The following is a 21614-nucleotide window of genomic DNA, read 5'->3' on the forward strand; positions in this document are numbered from 1 at the left end:
TAGCGTCTTTGCGGCTCCAAGGCTGGGCGCGTCGCTGACTGTCGCCAGGCGGCAAACGCAACCCTCCGGGCGGGCGCCGCTCCCGGTACCGGTGCCAGTCCCGCCCCGGCCTTCAGCGGCCGCCTCAGGCACTCCCGAGGCCAGGGAGCACCCGAGCCGCGGCGGGGGGCGGGCGCGTCAGCGTTCCGGATGCCCGGGGCCAGTGCCGGGGCGCGGGGGCCGGGCCGGGCCGGGCGGCCGCGGGGGCGAACGGGACCGAGCGGGGGCGAGAGGGCCGCGGCCCCGCGCCCCGCCGCGCCTCCCAGCCCCGAGCACATGCCGGCGGGCCCGGGCGCGGCGGCAGCCAATGGCGGCGGGGCAGGACATGATGTCAGAGGGGCTGTAGAAAAGGCGCGGAGCCTCGCGCGGCGCCTGGGCTGCAGACGCGCCGCTCGCAGGCACCGCGGCGCGCGGCGGCTCCGGCTCCGCCGCTGCGCTCCCCCCGCAGCGCGGCCGCTGGCGAGCAGCCGCCCCGGGCCCGCGGGCCGCGCTCGGGGGAGAGGGCGGCCGCCGTGTGCCCGTCCCACCTGGTGCCCGTCCAACTCGTCTTCCTTCCCCTTGGCTGCTGCTTTTCCCAATGAGCTCCAGCGGGCTGGGGGAGGAGCGGGGGAAGGAGCACACTTTGCCCCCGAGCCGCCGCCGCCAGCCCTCTGGACTGTGAGTGCGTACGGTGGGCACCCGCGCCAGCCGCCGCGCAGCACCAGCCTGCTCTCCGCCTGCTGCAGCCTCCCTCGCCTTTGCCTTCCTCCTCTAAATTTCGCACAGTACGATGTAGGGGGCTTGTCGTTGTTTTTTGTTGTTTTTTTTTTAATTTATTTCTCACCGAAGATGGTTTAATTTTTTATATTTCTATTATTTATTAATCCCTCCCAACCGTAAACCTGCCCGGCCTTCTGCCAGCTGGGCCAGAGCCTAAAGCCTGGGACTGCACCTGGGGCAATGAGCCCCGCACTGAAGAAGCCTCCTAGAGGGATGTGCCGGGGCCGCGCAACAGCCTAGCTCCAAGCCCCGAAGCTTACACCACCAGTCACCCCCCTCCCTCATCCCCTTCGCCCGCCTCTTCTGCACCCCGTCCCCGTGAAGCCGTGGATCTGTGCCTGCGCTGCGCGCCGGGGAGTTGTGCCGGGGTGCAAAGCCCGGAGACCACGGAGAGACGGGGCGGCCCTGCTCGATGCATGGGGGAGGGCTCCGGTTAGTGCAAGTCCTGGGCTCCTGCAGGGACCCCGACAACTGTCAGCAGCGGCAGCAGCTCGGGGCCTCCTCCTCCGCTTCCTCAGCGATGCTTTTCCACAGTCTGTCCGGCTCGGAGATGCACGGGGTCATCGACGAGATGGATCGGAGGACCAAAAGCGAAGCACCGGCCATCAGCTCGGCTATAGACAGGGGAGAGACCGAAACGGTAGGAGGCGAAGGAATGGGAGAGCCATTCACCCCCTAAGTAATGACCCCCTCAAAGATACAGCTTTTCCCTTAAAATAACAGATCGGGCGGAAGCGTACGCAAAACGCTAAACGAGAAGAAAATTAAGCATAAAGGCACGCCAAAAGATTAAATAAAACCGTGGGGAAAGGCATGAAACTGTTAATTATTGATAATATGCATAGTAATAGTAACGCTTGGGTGAAATGAACGGTACTGCTCTTGCGAGAAAACAGAAAGATAGACCAGCCTTTTGGTAGCGTCCAAGAACTCCTTCCCTTCCCCCAGCCCGTCCGGCCCTCCAAAGTTTTTAGGAAGAGGCAAAGTATGCTTTTATAGAGATAACGTTTTGGCACGGCGAATTTTTTGTCTGCAGAATGGAAACACAAACATCAAAGAACTCAGTTCTGTATTATTTTTCAGGTAGGATGTCTACACCGAGGTAGTCTTTAGAGCATTTATAAAAAAAAACCCAAAAACCAAAATCAAACCAAACCACACTCAAGTGCCTTTAAATTACGACTTTCAAAAGCAATTTTAATATAGATGAACACTGGGTTTGCAAACATGGCAAACGGAACTAGAATATATGTTTCAGGGAGATGGATGGATGCAAATTTTTAATAACTTTTCCACTTTTTATCTTACGTGTGCTGATGCGTAGTACTTGCATATTAATACGTTCAGATAATAAAAAGATGCATCCTTCCAACCGGCGTTAAGCTAGCAAAGTGGAAGAGATTTCTGAAGAGTGTGAACTGTTTCAACATTTTATGTGTACTACTTTTTCGTTAAGAAACGATAATTCTGAAGTGAAATGATCCCGTACTTTGGTTAAATGCTGTCTTGTAAGCTGATACGGGCGTATGCAAGAAAGATCTCTGTTCTCGGTTTTTAAAGCTTCATCAGTATGTATTATTTCTCTTAATGCTATGTAGCAATTTACTGAAAGGTGACAGTGAGTGTGTTTAATACTGAAATAGTGTTTGAAGAACAGCCTTTATGCTATAAGGGTGGAACGTGATTTCTAATCTGAACAGTTTTGGTTTTCTTTGGAAAAGTTAATGTTTCTCCGTACAATTAAACAATATCAAATGATCTTTCCTAGAATAAATATCGTGGCATGATACCTTTATATAGGTATATATAATGTATATGCATACACGTGTATACATAACAAATAGTGGGATGGAATACTGGATCCTTAAACACCATTTCTGGATCGCAGAATATTTTCGTAACCGGAAAAGCAAAGCAGAAAAATCATATTTCACTTAAAGTGGATTTACAAGGAACTACTTTGGTTATAAAACGATCCCTAATCAGAGCCCGGTTAATGCCTTAAAGAAATAAGATATCAGAGGACTTGTGTGGCTAACATGCCAATGTGGTGCCGTGATTTTATTTATACGTCGTTCTGATCGTGGGAATGGTGTGGTCCGAACGGTAGTGCTCGCAGCGATGGCCTTTTGTGATCTCTGCGAGTGCCGGGAGCAAGGAGCCAGGCCGGCGTACGCGGAGGAAAGCGCTTCGGTTCCTTCCGCCCCTGCCCTGCTGGCGGTCCCCTCGTTCCGCTTTGCGCAGGGACTCGAGGCTCCCGCGGAGGTAAAAGTAAACAAACTTCTCCCCCCGCACCAAAACAAGCTGCGAGCTGCTGCGAGGTCCCTCGCACGAGAGCGGGCCCGCAGCCCGCCTCTGTGCCCGCGGAGCGGGGCGCGGAGCGGACCGCAGCGCGCTCCGCGCCCCTCTCCGCGATGCTGCTTTAAGGTGCCGGCTAAAATAAAGAAGAATGCTGACACGGTTTCCGATACTTTTCTCTCTTTCCTTTTTCGTAGAAGTTGACAGAATATGTATGTATTTGTTTTTTGCCAGGTTTCGATTGGATTGCGATTTGACACTAAACTATTAAATTATATAGGGGTTACATTTAGTTTTATTGCTTCCAAGTTTATCCCAGCATAATCTAAAGTGCTCTGTTGTTTTTTCCCCCCTTTCTTTCCTACACCTTTCCCACTATTTCGTTTTCCTGATAAAACGTTCTGCACCTCGGATTTGGTAATGCTCGTCTCCTCCGCAGGTTTATTTACTGATCCCTTTAGTGCTTTGGGTCACAGCAGATTTGGATCCGTGTTGTTTGGGACCGGCTTGCAGAGAGCTGTGTCTGTAGCACTGTGACTACTAGAGTAGTAGCTTGATCGTAATTCACCCGGAATTTTATAGCTAGGAAAATACACAGACAGACACGCTCCACATACACGCACTCACAGAGCATTAGCTGTGCGGGCACTCTCAGTACATCCATAGTAATAAATTTTAAAATTAACTATCTGCGATTTGCCCTACTCTGTGATTATTGCGCCTGTTTATCGAACAGCATCTTTTCTCGTGCTGTGACTGGAAAATCCACATTAAAAAAAAAACAGAGGAAAAAAAAAAAAATCCTGGGTCTCATCCGGACGCCCTCCCTAAAACACCGGGGGTTGTTCTTCTTGCTCGTCCTCCTCCCTGTTCCCCCGGGAGAGGCCTGCCGTGGGATGACGCGGGACCCCCGGGAGGCAGGTGGGGGTGGGGGCGGCCGGGCCCGGAGCCCCTCGCCCCTCTCCTGCTCCGTGTCCGCCCAGCCCGGCCCCGGGCGGCCCGGAGGTCTCTCCGTCTCGCTAACGGTCCGTAATTGTTTTCCCCCAGCAGACCATGCCTTCCATCAGCAGCGACCGGGCTGCCCTGTGCGCCGGCTGCGGGGGCAAAATCTCCGACCGTTATTACCTCCTGGCTGTGGACAAGCAGTGGCACATGCGCTGCCTGAAGTGCTGCGAGTGTAAACTCAACCTGGAGTCCGAGCTCACCTGCTTCAGCAAGGACGGCAGCATTTACTGCAAGGAGGACTACTACAGGTACAGCCCTCCCCCGGGGAGCCGCTGCGGCCCCCCGCCTCAGCGGGGCCCGTCCCGCGGGGACTGCCGAGGGGAGTCGCGGGGCTAGGCCGTGGGCTCCTACACCCCCATCCCCGGGGAGGGACACTCTTGGCGGGGGTGGGCCCCATATTTGCGGGAGGGGGGGCCGGGCGCTGGGGGCCGCAGGCGGGTGCCCCTTCCCCGGCTTCCTGGGCTGCCAAGGGCGCGCAATGGCTGCGGGGGACGCGGCGCGTTTCTCGCCCTAGGCGCGCAGAGCAGGGCGCGGAGCGGCCCCCTCGCCCCCGGGCAGGGCCTGCCCGCCCATCCCATCCCCTCGCAGCGCCGAAGGGACAGGCCCGAGCCCGGGCAGGCTGTCAGCGCGGCCGTCTGCGGGCCCGGCGCCGCAGGCCGTGGGGCGGGGGTCGGCGGGCAGGGGTTGCGCCGAGGAGTGGGAAGCGGGACGGAGCCCCCTGCGGTGCCCGCCGGGGGAGCGAAGCCGTTAGGCTGGGGCGGGCGCCCCAGGCTCCGCAGCCCCGCTCCCGGCGAAGGGGGGGGGGGGGGCGGGATGCGCCTCTCACCGTCTCCTCTGGCTGCTCTGTTTTGCAGGAGGTTTTCGGTGCAGAGATGTGCGAGGTGCCACCTGGGGATTTCTGCCTCCGAGATGGTCATGAGGGCCAGGGATTTGGTATATCACTTAAATTGCTTCACTTGCACCACTTGCAACAAGATGCTGACCACCGGCGATCACTTTGGCATGAAGGACAATCTGGTGTACTGCCGCCTCCATTTCGAGACTCTCATCCAGGGGGAGTACCAGGTGCATTTCAACCACTCGGATGTAGCCGCTGGGAAGGGCCCGGCCTTGGGAGCGGGCTCTGCCAATACTTTGGGACTGCCTTATTACAACGGCGTGGGGACTGTCCAGAAGGGGAGACCCAGGAAAAGGAAGAGCCCAGGGCCTGGGGCAGATCTGGCAGCCTACAACGCAGGTAAGAGACTCCCATCTTCCCCCAGAACAACGCAAATGGTTTGTTTCTGTTCACTTCCAAAGGGGGATTTCCGTTTATTTTAGCTTAAACCGTTAATAATAGTTTAGCTGCAGCATAATTATTGAGATCAAGTGCTGTCAAACTGCAATTACAGAAGCTAATATGTTAGCATTTTTCACTTCAGCTGGAAATAAAATGTTTTGAAGCAAGGTCATCTGGTTAAGGAGGGGGAGAAGGGGGAGTGTAGCCTGAAATAAAATCTGGAAACCAGAGCTTGTAAGTTAGCACTTCAGAGAGCTGTGAATTTTCTTTAGTAGCTACACTCTCAAAGGCTGCTGATGGGTGAATTGTTCTGCCCGTGTCCTGAGCTCTTGCCCCTCAGAGGTTTGGTAGGAAGGGGAGAGAGAGGTGGGGAGAAAGCGGCCGTTTCCCAGGGCGCTGCGGCGGGAGGTGATGCGGGGCAGGGGCGCGGGGGCTGCGGGCAGCAGGTGTCTGCCGGCAGCCCCCGCCCTGTTCGGCGGGAGTTTTGTTTGTCAGATGTGACGCGGAGAAGAGTCGGGAAACTCGCAGCATCTCCCTCCTAAGCCTCGCCGCCCCGAGTGGCAGCCCCAGCCTCGCAGCTGAGGCCAGCGGGAGGAAGGGAGCAGACCTGGCAGCGGCCACAAGCCCACAGTCTCTGCAGAAGCTTCGTCTCCCGGGCTCTCTGCATCGAGCCGCAAAGTTTCCGATGCGTTGCCTCGTTTAACCTCCCCGCCATCTCGGCACTGTAATTCTGCAGGCAGGGGAATTCGGGCAGTCTCCTGCCCGCCCCCTCTGCGTCCCCCCTTTCCCTCGCTCTTCGTCCTCCATCTAACGCTCTCCCCCAGCACCGCTCCTCGTGTGCCACAGGGAAAAGTGCCTGGAGAAAAGAAAGTGCTCAGATCGTGGTTGCGTTCGCGGAACTCGGGCGGCGGCGGGGGCACTGCCGCCCGCTGTCCCGGCCGCGGCGGCGGCCGCTCCATGCCCAGCCCGCCGCGTCCCGCGGGGCGCGGGTTCGCCTTGGACGGCGGTTCTGCTTCCGGAGAGGGCGTGAGGCAAAGGCCAAGTTTGCTGCCGTGTGTTTCCAGCCGCGCCGCTGCGCGACCCGCTTGCGCGGACTCGCTGCCCTCCTGCCCGGCGATGCGCGGGGGGTGCGCGGGGCGAGGCGGGGGGCCTCGGGCTGCCCCGGGCATCTTCCAGCCCCGAGGGCCTGGGGAGCGGCGGACGCGGCCGGTGGTTTGCATCTAAGGACGGACTAACGGAAGCCGCGAAATTGAGTGGTTTGTGCTGAAAATGGCAGCGGGGGAAAGGCGCATCTCTCGCTGGCAAACGCACCTCGGGAACAAAATTGCCAGCTATTATTGGTTTAAGTAATTGCTGAATAATTTGGAAATAGTGCCAAAATCGGTAGCAGTCCCAGCGGTGAAGGTTGATGAAAGGTGTACTGTACGTAGTGTTCTCCCGAGGAACAGCTTAGCTTTAAAACATACATAAAATATGCATCTCGCCCGTTTAAAAACGTCTCCTTTTCGGAGGGATTAGGTTGTAATTATCCTTCCACTGTCTCCCTATGCAGGGCAGATGTTCACATTCAAAGGACCTGTAAACCAAACCAGCGGCATCTGTCCTGGATGGGAGCACAGCCCGGGAAAGTCTTACTGCTCCCTGACTTCCTAAATAAACCGTCTTTAACTGTATTTTTTAAAATTCGTTTTAAAAATAATTGGCCTCCGATTTATTTTGTCTCAATTTTTGTTTAGAGCCTGCAACTAAAGCTTAAGAGATCTTCCTCGAGGAACCTTTGGCTTCTTTGCTTAAACTATTTATCTACTTAACGATTTAATAAACCAATAATCGATTAATTTATACGATAATAAGTGCCATTGATCTTGGAAATCAGACTAGGTTGCCCGTTGATGTAAAATTTCACAAACTAGCAAATTACCACAAAGCCTTCGACTTTGTGCCTTTTAAAGTGAAACCGTTTAGAAGTGTGATAGTTTCTCTTTTTATTTTGAATGCAACTTCTCATTTCTTTCTCGGAAAGGTACTAGAAATGCACAGCATTGCCCTCTGAGGGGATCTGCTGCGGGTGACTCATGTAGAATACTTTGTGTAAATAAATCTACACCCAGAGGTGCTGGGAAAAGGGGAACCCGTAAATTTAGGCAGAGCTGAGCCTGGAGTGATTTCGTAAGTTGCAGCAAATACTCATCTGCAACACGAATTGGACTGACCTTTTTCTTTTTTTTCCCCTACTTAAACAAGACTCCGTTTGCACGGGGATGATGGGTTTTAGATGTGGATAGAGCCTGACAAGTGGAAAATAGCTTAGAAGGATGCTGAAACTTCAAAAAGATTTCTTTTTCTTTCTTTTCTTTTTTTTTTTAAGTGTGTTCCTGTGATCATAATTTCTTCTTTCACTTGTTGGAACGGAGTTTGATGGGGTTTTTTAGGTCAGTAAATCAATGGCTGAAAGCTTGCTGAACACAGAAGCACCTGTAAAGAATTCTGAATAGTCCCTTTGTGAATTAGACCCCAAACCTCCCACAGCCCGCTGTATTTTATTCGTTTGTATCTAGCCCGTCTTTAATACGAAGACACTAAAATACACTCGAAAATGGGAAATTGCGCAAACCCGGGGCACGACGAGCCGATGAAACACCGCTGGTCTGTGCCGACAGGCAGGACATTAAGGAACGCTGCTGCCCGGCCGCGGGAGGGCAGGCGGAGCTGCGCTGAGAAGGTGTCCCCGCACCCGCGCTGGCGGCGCGGTCGGGCCGCGGGGCCGGTCGCAGATCGCGCCCCGAACAGGCTTTGTCAGAAGCGGTTTCCACGCACCCCCCCCCCACCCCCCCCCGCGGCAAAAATGGGGAAAAGCCTGGAAAGTTTTTGAAGAGCGAACTTCTCTTTCTTTCCTCTTTTTCCCCCGGGACTGAAGGCTCAGGCTAAGCTTCCCCGTGACTACCGCAGCGCCCAGACGGCTGCCGTCTGGCAGCGCGCTCCGAAGGGCGCCCGGCGGCCCCTCCTCGGCCCCCGCTTCCCGCCCTCCGCCGCGGTCACCTTCCGGGCTGTGCCGGGGCGGTCGCTCCCCAAAGAGCGAGCGGGGCCCCGGGAGCGCGGCGGGGCGAGCCCCGCGGGGAGGGGAGCGGGGCCCGGCCGGGGCTGCCCGGGTTAATCGCGGCGCTCAGGGAATTACCGCGCACTCGCACCGGCCATTCATTCGGCTTAATTGAGGGGAAAGCCCGCGGCGGCGGGCTGCTCCCGCGGAGCCCGTCCCGCCACGGCCCCTCTCTGCACCCTTTGTCCTCCGGTCGGGCCTCTCCCCCGCCCCCGGGAGGCCGCGGGACGCGCCGCCCGCTTGTGCGGGGCGGCTGGGGAAGGCCGGCGGAAAGAGGGTTTCTAGTGGCAGCTCCCCTCAGTCGTGGCCATGTGAAGCTCAGCCTGGAAGAGAGCCGCTCCTTAAGACAGGCTCTATCTCCCCCTTCCCAGAAACACCCTTTGACACCCCAGGGCTGAGGCAGTGCTTTCCGTGTCTGAAGGCTTGGCGGGGGTACCCCCTTCCAGCGCTGCCAGGTACCTCCGAAGCAGCGAGGGCTACCTTGCCACAGCTTCGCTTCTTTTAATCCCAGCTGTGGGAAGGCCTTCAGGCCTTCTCCTTCCAGCGGCAGAAAGACTCTACCCCCGTCCCTGTCCCAACTGCCACGCAGAGGCCTCTGCCTCACTCTTGTCCCCTTCGAGGATGCGGATACCACAAAGCCCTTCACACACTCCTGCCAGACAACAAACAAGGCTGCACCCCTGCCCGGTCTAGTTAACCACAAGTTCCCTCTCCAGGCAGCAGCAGGTTAAAACACCCCCTTGACTCTCATGGCAGAAGCAAAGGGCTGCGTGCTCCTGAGCCGTGGAACAGGGAGAGCTGATGCATGCACCAAATGTGTCCCTTGTTTCATCATCCTTTTAGAATCGGGATTAGTTTGCTTTCTGTTTGAGTAATTTAACATGTCAAACAGAAGCTACTAAGAACAAAAGTTCCCCCAAAGGAAACTCCTCTTTTCCATCATCTTCATGTGCCATATACTTAGCGACCTCCTAGCTACGAAGCACATGCTTTGCCCCGAATCCCGATGTGTGGGGGGAGCTGGTGATCTGAGTGTCAAACAGTGCTCACAAGTTTCCTTCTTCAAGCAGCATTTGTTACAAAGATAACAGCACATCCTGCCTTATGCTCCCATCGCTGTTTTTAGAGACTGTATTATGCGTTATTCTGCAGAGGACACTTTGGTCACCGATATCAAAATACAATGTTTTAATCTTAATTTCTAGTGATGCTCTCTGTGGACATCCCCATCTTGTGGCCAAACGGACGTTTGTGCCGCGGTGCTGACGGGGGAGGCTGTAAGAGCTGTCCACTGGCAAGAGCAGCCGGAGGACAGGAGGGCAATGGCCTGGATGTGGGGACTGTGGGAAGGGCACAAGGGACTTAGAAATGTTCTAGGGTCAAAAAAGAGACTTGGCACCACTTCAGAATTTGTTTTATCACAAAATAGGAACGAAACATAAGTTCATTTAAGACTCCTCTATTCAGCTGGAATTTTACCAATTGTATTTCTGAACTCCCAGCAGGAGCCCTAGATACTGCCGTTGAATGGAAACCTTACATACGGATTGTTCAACAGTTCCTTTGGGAGATACACAGGGACACCGCAAAGGAACAGGGAAGAAGTGCCTGAAAAACAGAGGGTTGCGTGAGGAGCGTGTACAGCATTAGCCTTACACCATGATGCCTTTTGCAGAAACTCCTCAGCTCTTAAAATCTCCAGACGCTTACACCGTTGGCCCATTCTGTATCTCTGTGCCTGCAATGCCCATAGACGTTTCAGATTCTGAGAGAGATGCGTATAATATTAGACCAAATATAATAGATTTTTGAAGATGGTGCCAGGCACCACAACCGAACACAAGAGGGGAATTGGCACTATAACTAGGAGTATTTATGTCGTATCGGGTGATGCCTGGGGGTACCCAAACCGCTTGCGCACGAACGAACAGCAGGCGCCCTCGTCCACTTTCGAAATCTGTTCTATAACTTTCTTCACAGAAAAGGACAACAGTTAACCAGTCTCAAATGGTACATATTTACTGTCATTTTGCTATCATTTTTATTTAGCTAATGAGGAGGTAAAATGATGAGAAATTCAGAGTAAATTGTTCATTGTCCTGTCAGGGCTTGATGAAAAGCTGATACCCTCATTCCATTCTGGGAGGGTTTATAGTATGACTTTTATTTCCTTGGATCCTGAATGTATCGCATTCTCTACGGAACAGGTTAAAATCCAACAACTTGCAGCCCTAGGGTTTATTTTGTTGCATATTAACATGAACAGACCTCAGTGCTTCAGACAGATACTTTGATGCTAAGTCTCTGCCTTGTTATTTCTGGGAGGGTTTGAAAGCATTTAAGATAATACACAGTGGTCTTTTCCATTACTAATATCTAAAATTCTGTGAGCACATTTTAAAACCGAGTACTGCTTGGTTTTACGTTCCCATAATAGAATTTGCTATGAGCAGTATAGTTTCAGTTATTCACCCCAGTATTCTTTACAGCAGCAATTGTAGCTATGAAGGCTGGAGCACGTGGGATGACCCCAGCTTGGCAACTAGATCTTCAAACCAGAAGGAAGATTTTGCTACATTCCGTCCAGCTCCATTAATACTGCATTTTTACTATCTCCTTTTATGCGTCTTATACCTTTTAAATTCAGGTGCTTCCAGTCTTTCCACTCCACAGGAAAACAAGCAGAAATGCTTCTTATTGCTAGAATTTGGCACAAGATACTTAGATCTGGAAAGGATTTATACAAATGTACGCACATGCACGCACACATACACACGCATTTATATAGACAGTACAATTTTTTAAAGCTGTTTTTTAAATTATAGGAGTGCAGAAACACACAGAAAAGTTTGAGGCTTTGGACACTTCCTACGTATCTATTAAACAAACATGGTTTTTGGTCTTAAAGCTCTGAGTCTTTGCAGGCCTTGCTCCATGTTGTGCCATATCTTTGCAGAAGTTTTTTAAAAGCTGAAATTTGCAAAGCAGCTACTGTACATGCTGCAAAACTGCTGTTTATAGAATCTGTATGCATTTTTACTTAGGACTATGTGCGTTTTATGCATTTTTTAAAGCTGTTTTTAATGCATGTCTTTCAGAATTTGTATGTTTTAAATAGGGCTGAAAACCTCTGATGGGTAACGTGAATCTAAAGTAAGACTATGAAGACATGTCTGTGAGATGTACTTGATTGTAATGAACCAGCAATAATGGACAATTGAGAAAAAAACTTTATACGTTTAAGAAATTCACCAATAATTCACATTTTAAAATACAATTTTTTCTCATTTTTTGCAACATAGGACAGAGATAGTAATGATTTTTCATTGTTGTAACATAAAAACTATAGGAAATTAAAAGGGAATTGTAGATATTGGAACAGAAAAAGTAAATTAATGACAGCTTGTCAGAGCTAATTTTCAGTTATATCCCTGGGGTTTTTTTTAGCGGATTTAAGCTCAGTCCTTAATGTTATTTTAAGAGTTTTTCTATGGTTTACTGTATGCACAAATAAACGAAAAACTACTTTTGGTCTATGAGATGATTTTGCTTGGCATTCAACATTTAATACTACTTGATAATTATTATAATGTTCCTTGCTTGTAGACCTCGTTTGCAGGCTTTAGGGTTCGTTTTTGCAAATGTATCAACCAGTGTCATTCAGTGATTTCAAAAGGACATAACAGAATTGATCATTCAAAATCATATTTGCAAATACTTTTTAAGAAAAAGGAAATATAAACATAAAAATAATTAAAAAGGTATTTTTCATTTGGCATGCCAGTGGTAAATTGTATTAACAGCTTTATTTCTTTAGCTAGTCAAATTATAGTTATAATTTGCTGTCTGGTACCCACAAACTTTATTTCTTTTACGGTGTTTCATTTAATGGTCTCTCTTGTACTCTACAAGGTTTAGTTTGATGGAGGAAATAATTACAGTTTTAACTGGTCTGTTCCATCGAGATTTAAGTGGACTGTATTGTACAGCTCTCTTTGCACGTTACAATGCCATTTATAGTGATACAAAGTGGATTAAAACACTTTACAGAGTTGAGGACAGCTACTGTCCTACAAGCAGAAAGTGGAGGAAAGGAGATGGAGGGAGGACAAAAGGAGAGAGACCCGACATTTTAAACGCCATAAAGAGGCAGGTGAGGGTCCTTGCAGGCTGGTTATTGTAAGGGAAAAATAGAAGATGCAGAAATGGAGAGGAAGGCAAGTAGGATTTGTACCAGTACAATACATGCCATGGTATGTTATTTTAATTGCTGCACTCAGATGAACTGCAAACAATGTTGGTCACAGAGCAATAGATTTACACGCCTTTTCCTCTTGTTGCCTTAAGCTTTAAGTTGCAATGAAAATGATGGCGACCACCTGGACAGAGACCAGCAATACCCCAGCAATCAAAAAACAAAGCGTATGAGGACATCATTCAAACACCACCAGTTGCGGACAATGAAGTCGTACTTTGCTATTAACCACAATCCTGATGCCAAGGACTTGAAACAGCTAGCTCAGAAAACCGGCCTGACCAAAAGAGTCCTTCAGGTAAGAAGAGCAGTCCTTCGTCTTGAAAAGTAAATAAAATATCAATTTTACATTTGAAATGCCATGGGTTTCGCTGATTTTCAAGCTTTTCTTAATTGTTCACACCTTTTGTGAGACTTCAGTTAAATCCTAGCAAGTATGAGAAAAGTTATTTCTTTCCAGCTTCCCAAAAGTCAGTCACTTGGGGTCTAATTTCTAATGACAGTTGTGAAGGTTTGGGACCCTGCTTGTTTTCCTGTAGTTAGTTGATTCTGGTGCATGTTTTAGCTTCCAATCTGCTGTAAAAAAAGTGAATTATTTTAGTTAGTGTGTTCACTGTAAAAAGAGAGCTCTTAATTTAGAAATTACTGTGAATGTTATAAGAAATTAATCAGCAGTTTGAATTTATTTTATCAGGACAAGGAGGGTATCTTTTCTTTCGTAATTGAAGTGGACATAAATTTAATTTTTCAAAGTTTAATTTTTTTATTCACAGTTTAGTAACTTAGAATGAAAGGAGATTGCATTTTAAAAGTTCTTTTTCTCTGAAAGCTGGATTTTTCTTGCTTCAAGAATATACACCCCATTTGAACTATTATGGGAAGCAAAGGTGAGAATATTAGTTGATTTAGCTCCATTTTAATTTATCGTTCTGATTCAAGAAGTCAATTTTAATGGGAACTTATCCAAATAACTATACCTAGAGATAAATTAGGGCATATAGGAGCCATGGATCTATTGCTGAAATTTTTAAACGAGTCTTAATTGTAGAAAAACGGTTTGTGAGTTTCATAGAGACAGGTAGGGCTCAGAGACGGACTCCTGGGAAAGCATCATGGACAGCTCTCGCAAATTCATAGGCAAGTGGAGGGCAGTAGACAGAAATATTGAGAAAAACTGAATACACTGGAGAGATTCTGGACCTTACAGTGTTAATACCTAACAGAAAAGGGAATGAAGGTTTTGCAGGCTTCCCAGTAAAAACTACTGAAGAAAAAACATATGTAATTACTTCTCTTGGCTACATCCTCCATAGTTGGATTTTTTTGTTTGTTTTATGAGGCTGACTTGCAGTGGTGGAACAGATTCCTCCGATATACCTAGTGCACATCCTGACACTTCACACGGTGTCTCTCATAGCAGCTCTCCTTTATCCATGCACATGGGCGAAATCATTTACTGCATTTGCTTGTCCTTATTTTGACACTTCTTTATTTTACCTTCAAAGTTTAGATACCTCAGTAGTATCTATTCTGTCCATTACAGTGCACTCACACCTGAATTATCTGAGAAATTTCACATAGTGCATTAAGAAATGAGATCAGTGTCTAGGAAGAGTCTTTCTCTTGATCATCTTTCTGTTCTCTCTCGTCACTCCACACCAACTTTGTCTTCCATCTCTCTCTTCTCTTTTCACCTAATGGGTCTTTCCTTCCATCTTGTTTCCAAGTTATTGTCTCTGTTTGTTCCTTCCTTTTCAGAAGGTATTTCCTCGTCTCCAAAACTGGACTCTTATGTCTCCACTACACCTCACTCCCTTTTCCAGTTTCTTCATTGCTTTTGTTTCCGTCTTGAACATACCGCATCTTGCAGTTTTAAGGTGCTTTGTGGTTCCTCTTTCTTTACAACAGCCTCTTACAGTTCCACTAAACCTTTTTCATCGTTTTGGTAATTGGTGTTGAACTTCTTTTACTTTCAAATAAATACTCCTTTATGTCTGGGCTTCTTTAGCTGAAGAGTGGTGGAAGGTAATAACTGGTGGTGAGGATTGCACCCAGAGGATGATGCTGTTGGAGGCACTTCAAGAAAATGACTCGGAGTGATACTTTGTCTAGTGTCACTTGAGCTTTCCTGTCTGTTATGAATGCTCTCTACTCCACACTCTTTTGAAGTTCTTGTTTGAAAATTAATTTGGGCCACAAAAAAACAAACTTGTTTTTTTGATTTTAGAAGCTTTGCGCCCAATTGGGTTATCTCTAACTTGTGAGAGGCGACTTTCCAAACACTGAAGTTTACCTATATGCCTTTCAGGGTTGCTCTTTGCTGGGGAAAAGCCTTCATGATGTTGGTTACTGAGATAGTGTCACTTGTTAATTCTTTTGAGCCAGAAAGGTTGGCATTCCATCTGTGACATTTATTGAACATGAAGTAATTCACTGACGCTATTGATCTAAACAAGCATCATTAGTATTAGTCTGTCTTACATACCAAAGGCGCATGGACTCCCAGACGTACGTGCACACTTGCCAGTAGTAAGAAATCTTCTGCATTCCCGAAGTTGTTACTAGGCATGTTGGTAAGCTGTTGTATTTTCTGTGTGTTCAGATCTCAGGTCAGTTAATGAAGGATTGTGGCTCTTTGTGTCTCATCAATAGAATATATTTCAATAGAAAATACAAGGCAGCAGATCAGGAGAAACAGATTCTCTTGTTCCAAAATCAGTACTTCCTAAACACATGTAGTAGAGTTCCCAATGATGTAGGAAACAGCTATAGTGCCCTTACTATATAGACGGTCCCACGTAACCTGTCATGAGGGGGCTTTGTTTGTAGATGAGCAGAGAATTTGGCCGTATTGATAACGATCTGTGATATCGGATTTGGAAGACATGACTTCTGTCTTTGCTTTATATACAGTTAGTCATCATCTACACATGTCCAAAGTGGAATGGCATAGAAATGTAACATACTGCTTCATAAATTACATTTCCTTCAGTGGCTTTGTAATGCAGACCATTTTCTGTAAGTAGCCACATTAGAATCACAGTAAACCTATTTATATTTTTAACCTCTATTTTTATTTCTTTTCATTCCAGTTTGGCTTTACATTTGCAATTTAATTCATACACTTCTTGTACTGCAGCTGGGGAACACAAGCACATTATTGTAAGCTATCATTCATAATTTAAGTGACCAGCTAATTGTGAGCTAACTAACTGGCATAAATATTCCTGTTTTGGGAATTGGTCTTTCTTTTTGTGAGTTTTGAAAGGGAAGGTGGAAGTAGATAGCCCTAAGATGATATGGTTTTCTAGCCATAGGTAGGTACCTCTTATCTCCCTAGGAGTGTGGAATATGATTATCCACGGAAAAAACAGTTTAGGAACATAAAGCATTATTTTTCAGTGGGATTCTTGTACACCGCCTATTCTTTCTTGAATCACCCCCCAGTAAAGTTGCTACGAAAACCCTACAAAGATTACTGAATGCGTTTGGACTTAGCTAGTTCAGTTCCAGTAGTCAACAGGCATGAAAATTTGCACAATCATGCGTGGGTCCCTTGCGCTACCTTGCGATGAAGGTTTGCTTTAGGATAGCATACTGCAGGCTCTTTACTGAGCTTCCATTCATAAAATATCCCGTAGCTCCCCTTTAACTGTGCGTTTAATAATTACAGCAGAGTAATCAGAATGTGTGTGCAATGAGTGAACGTAGTTTGCTTTGTGGTGCAACACCTTTTATATTTTTGTTTCTCCACTTACTAGTTAGTGAAATTCAGTAAGGCTAAATGTCTCCAGGTAGCTGTGTGAATGAGCAAAATCGTGTTTAAAAATTTGTTTCTAGCACAAGCTATTCATACAGCTAATATATAATAGTTGCAACAATGGAGGTGTTACAAACAAGCAAATAAAGTTATCCACGGTGATTAGATGATCTCATTCGCTGCAGTATCCGAATCCTTTACAATACTTACTGTATTTATTTTCAATACTTCCCAATCGTACGGAGATGTTATTTTATTCCTGTTTTACTTGACGAAGACAAAGAGTTAGCTGCGCAGATCCCTGAAGGGGTAGTATAATATTTTAACCACAGTAAATATTATTCTGCCTAGCTGCTGAGATGTCCAGCTGCAGGCATCCAGCCCCACTAGCCAGAATGTGGCAGCATCACTGATGGGTCTCACAACCGCCTTTATTTTTCGGTGGGAGTTTTGGTCCATATTTTCCCCTTTGATTTGAAATAGCTCAGCCTTATCATGATAGAGTTGGACAGAAAAACACTAAATACCTCCCAATGATTTTGTTTATCCCTCAGTACTGAAGACCAGATTCCTAACTGTGTAACGGATGTGAGAGAAGTCCTTCTGGAACAATTCTTTCGGTTATGTCTGTTCGGGCTGTTATTTCTTTACTTCACTGTAACGCCGTTACAGGTGCAGGGCCTGAATTGCCCACGGGCGCGTCCAGCGCTACTGCCGCTGTGCACGGGCAACGCTGGCTTGCCAGCTCTTACACGCCGCTTTGCACAGCCCTAAGTAACGACACGGGGCAGTGGAGCAGCCGGCCTGCGTTCCCACAGCTCCGAAAACAAGAGTTTTAATTATTTCGCGGAGTCTTCACTGAATGCTTTCCTACCTTAGGCGCATACCCGAATATCACCACTGTGACAATTACTTTATATTATCCCTTTCTATCATAAAACAAGGTATTTTCAGGATTTCAGTTAGCAAATATTTAGATGCCTTTTCAGTAATAACATGAATGTTTATTATTGGACAATTCAAAGAGTTTTATAACCATTGGCTGATTAACCTTGACAATATCTCAGTGAGAAAGAAAGTGAAAGTAGTCATATTATCTCTATTTTTTAATAATACTTACAAGATTATGGAATATTTTCTATGTCTAATGCGAATTACCGCTATTAAAGACAGAATGAACCATCTTACATGTGCGGCTCCTGAACACAGCATTAACGGTCATCGGTAAGGGCGTCTGAGCACAGGTTTTCATATTTAATGGCAGATAAAGGGGAACATGTCAGCACCGATAATCTCGCTCACTTTTCTTTACATACTACATGTTTCAAATCACAAATGGAAGCAATACCATAGAGTATCTCGCCCTACTAAGGTTAGCTAAGGAGCAGTTGGACTTTTAGGAACAATGTAAATGAACAAAATAGTTACGGTGCCTTCTATAGTTTTACACACTGTAAGCAAGAAAATTGTTTTGTGACTAGGAATGGAAACGTTACTCATATTTGGGGCTACTGCATATATAAATATGTATATTTTTAATGAACATAAATGTGAAATTACACAGAAGTATGTGTATATGCAACTGGACTAGTAGTTTTGCCTGTTCTGCTTTAATTATTACATAACCATGGTACACACACATATCAACAGTGAGAGTCTCTAAACTTCTATTTCACCTTTGTATGTATTATCCTTTTTACAATTGCTAGAAGGTATATTAAAAAAATCAAAACCAAATTGCTTTGTGGGACAAATATAAATTATCTCTTACTGAAGGGTAAAAAATCCCATGTGTGTTCAGACTGCTGCTTTTTACCATTCCTAACTAGTTGGGTGCTGAGACTTTGCAGCTTGAATGACCAGAACGCGCTGATGTGCTTCGCTTGCATCCCCTGCACACCAGGCTCCCTGCCTTGCTCGGAGCCACGCGCACACACTCCCTTCTTGCGTGGCTCTGAATGAGCAGTCATACGAGAGGACCCTGGTTGTGAATGTGTCAGGCAAAAACAGCACATTTGGTTTTGCCTGGGTTTGACCACATCGCGGTCCTTTAACATGTTTACCACTATAATGGACTATGTTATAAAATCATGAGTATATTTTTGCCAGTGCTAGTTTATATTTTTGTTTTCTTGCCATATATGAAACTGATACACAGCCTTTGAACTAAGTGTTTTAACAAAGGAGATGCCAACATATACCATTTTAAAATACTAAGCTTTCAGAAATAATCCCCTGTAGGGATGTGATTTATGCATGGCCCATGAATGCAGCTCCTATGGCCACTGCCAGAATTTGGGCCTGAGAATTATTTGCTCGTGGCATTCCCTGGGGAGAGTGCAAGGGAGAGGGTGCACACATTAAAGACCCTTGGTTGGGGGAGAAAGCTTTCCAGAGAAAAAATCAGAGTACTCAGAATTTGGGTCTGGACCATCCATAGATGAGAAGAAAACCAAGGAAAAACAGCTGAGACGTTCATCAGTTGTAACTGCGGCTGGCACGCTGAGAGCACAAAGAGAACACCTTACAGCACTGCCCGTATCTACGAATCGCTTCTCTGCCAGTGACCTGGCTTAAAGCAGATGCTACGGCAGGGGCCATGCTGCTTCAGAGGTAGAGGTCAGAATTTCGGTACAGGTTGGTGTGGCCTCGTGAGCTCCACGCACTCAGCTTGCCTGTAGAGAGGAGAAATCTGATGGAGATCCTGTGTGGCTGTGCAGATCCTTTCACTCGCTCGATTCCTTTCTCCGACAGATACAGAGATGATGAAGTTCACCGCATCTGCGGAAGGACTCGGTCTTATTCCTTATAGCAGGTCAACATGAGGCCAGTAGAATCAGGATTGAGTCCATTGTAAAGAATGTAACCATGACAGAAAGCCTTCTGATAAATAAGCACAGTGAAATTTTGGCTAGTTTGTAGCCATAAGATTACCTGGTACCAACATATATCAGGTTGAACACGGAGTATTTAATGACATTTTCAAATTTAGTCGAAGTAATATGCTGTACCTAGGTTTCATGCAAGTTTCACAAACACATTTTATTTTATCTATTTTCAAATAGGTCAGAAAAATATTTTATCTTTAAACAAATCGTGCAGACAGTGAAGAGCATTATTAACTTGGACTTAAACACTGAAATTTAACTGAGAAAGATGAAGTCATAGCTTTTGTCCTTCACTCAGAGATAATAATAAAATAATGCAAGAAGTAGCAATCTTGGAAAAAATCCTGTATGTGGATATAATTTCTACTGAAATGACAGTTTTTAATGCAGTGTGAGTCTTTAGTACCATTCAAGCCTCTTCTCCTGACATCATTCCAGTACTGAAAACATTTGAAAAAGGAGACTGGCGTAGGCGAAGAGAGCTGAAGCATTTGAGAAAGAAGAGTAAGAGAAGAGTAGGGAAGAGGGACAGTCCCTTTAGAAAAGCGGGAGCACTGCTGACGCTGAGGCACGGGAAGGCTCCTGGGAGAGCTCTCGGGGCCCGCAGAAAGGCAGGGTGCTGTGGTCTGTGTCGCTTGCTGCTTACCATGGGAGATGGACTTGAGATGCGAGGGAGCTGAAACTCGTTATTTTATATTCGTCAGATGCGTGATGTCTGCCTCATCCAGACAAATACTGCTGGGATTGAGGGCAGTCAAGGATTCGTGCGGGCTGCCAAATTTCTAAGCATCTGTACATGTAGCCTGCACAGAAAGACTCCCCTCCTCCACCCTCAGTCCACTCCTGTCCCAGGCAGACTGTTCATGCAGGATTGCGGGAGAGGGAAGGAGGAATGCTGTACCAGTGTGCAGAGGACGCTTCTCGTGACTGGGGCTACTTTTCTAACATGGTACCAGTAAAAACATCTTCCACAACTCAAGCGTTGGTGAATTTGTGAGTATGCTTTTGCTTTTTTAAACACTGCAGCTCTTTAAATGCTACCCTGTTATATTAAACTATTTCAGGTTTGGTTTCAAAATGCTCGAGCCAAATTCAGACGGAACCTCTTACGTCAAGAAAACACAGGGGTGGATAAGACTTCGGACTCAACACTCCAAGCAGGGACCCCATCAGGTCCCGCCTCAGAAATATCCAATGCCTCCATGAGTCCATCCAGCACTCCCACTACTTTAACGGACTTGACTAATCCTACTATGCCTACTGTGACATCTGTCTTGACATCAGTGCCCGGAAGTCTTGAGGTTCATGAATCTCGAAGTCCTTCACAGACAACTCTTACAAATCTTTTCTGATGACTCTTTCTTAATAATTTCTTTAAAAAAGAAATTATTCTTAGTTGAAATTCCAAGTGTATTTTAATAGAGGCTTTGAGCAACTGACTAACCACAGTTAGGATCTCTCCTAAAAAACAGAAGGAAATGTAGTGTTCTGGTATTATGGAGTATGGACTGAAGAATAACTTGGAAGATCTATTGCAACACAACATTTGTGTAACTGTACAGTTTTGTGGACTGAGCAAGGGAAACAGCAATTAATTTAAGTTGGCTAAAGCTTCTGTATTTTCAAAGACTGCCATGTGCCTTATATACTGTTTTATCTACATTCTTTGGATTCCATGTCCACTTCTCTCTTTTTCTCTCTGTATATTTATGACCAGGGCAAAAATGTTAAGAGTTTGTTACTTTGAATAGTCCTAAGCCTTTCATTGGTTGCTTTGTTGTTTTAGAATTTGAAGGTCAAAGTCTGTTCGAATACCAGAATTTGTAAAATCTAACCAGTAATAAAACCACTTATGGAAACTACTTGGTAATGACTGCAGTTACATTTAACATTAGTGTCACAATCAAGATAGGCTGATTGTATTTAAAAGGATTAGGAAACTGCACTTCAAACACACTATCTGCCTAGGAAAAACTCTAAATATGATGTATACATTCCTCTCGTTCCTGAAGTATGTATGGGTGAGAAATCCAGCTTGTACAACAGTCTAAGTATCTTCATTGTAGAGAAATAAATAACTGTTAGTTGCAGGTAGAAGTTATCAGATAATGTTAAAATTCAAACAGAGAGACTATACTTAACTTTGCTGCGTGGAAGAAACTTGACTTCAGCTAGCATTTATGAAAGCAGCCTTGCTTTTGTGCAAGAGATGGCTTCTCCCATTCCCTGGAGGA

At 46.7% G+C, this 21614-nt stretch overlaps 1 protein-coding gene across 1 annotated transcript; it reads left to right on the forward strand.

Moving 5' to 3' along the window:
* Nucleotides 1–286: 286 nt before the first annotated feature.
* LHX2 (LIM homeobox 2) lies at nucleotides 287–20732 on the forward strand (the record flags this gene model as incomplete). Its single annotated transcript, XM_082009031.1, has 5 exons — nucleotides 287–1438; nucleotides 4147–4349; nucleotides 4956–5338; nucleotides 12825–13030; nucleotides 20445–20732. The coding sequence occupies exons 1-5, from the start codon at nucleotides 1211–1213 to the stop codon at nucleotides 20730–20732; spliced, it is 1308 nt and encodes a 435-aa protein (XP_081865157.1). The 5' UTR covers nucleotides 287–1210.
* Nucleotides 20733–21614: the final 882 nt, after the last annotated feature.

This window comes from Phaethon aethereus (assembly GCF_964289735.1).
Source record: "Phaethon aethereus genome assembly, chromosome: 20".
NCBI lineage: Eukaryota > Metazoa > Chordata > Aves > Phaethontiformes > Phaethontidae > Phaethon > Phaethon aethereus.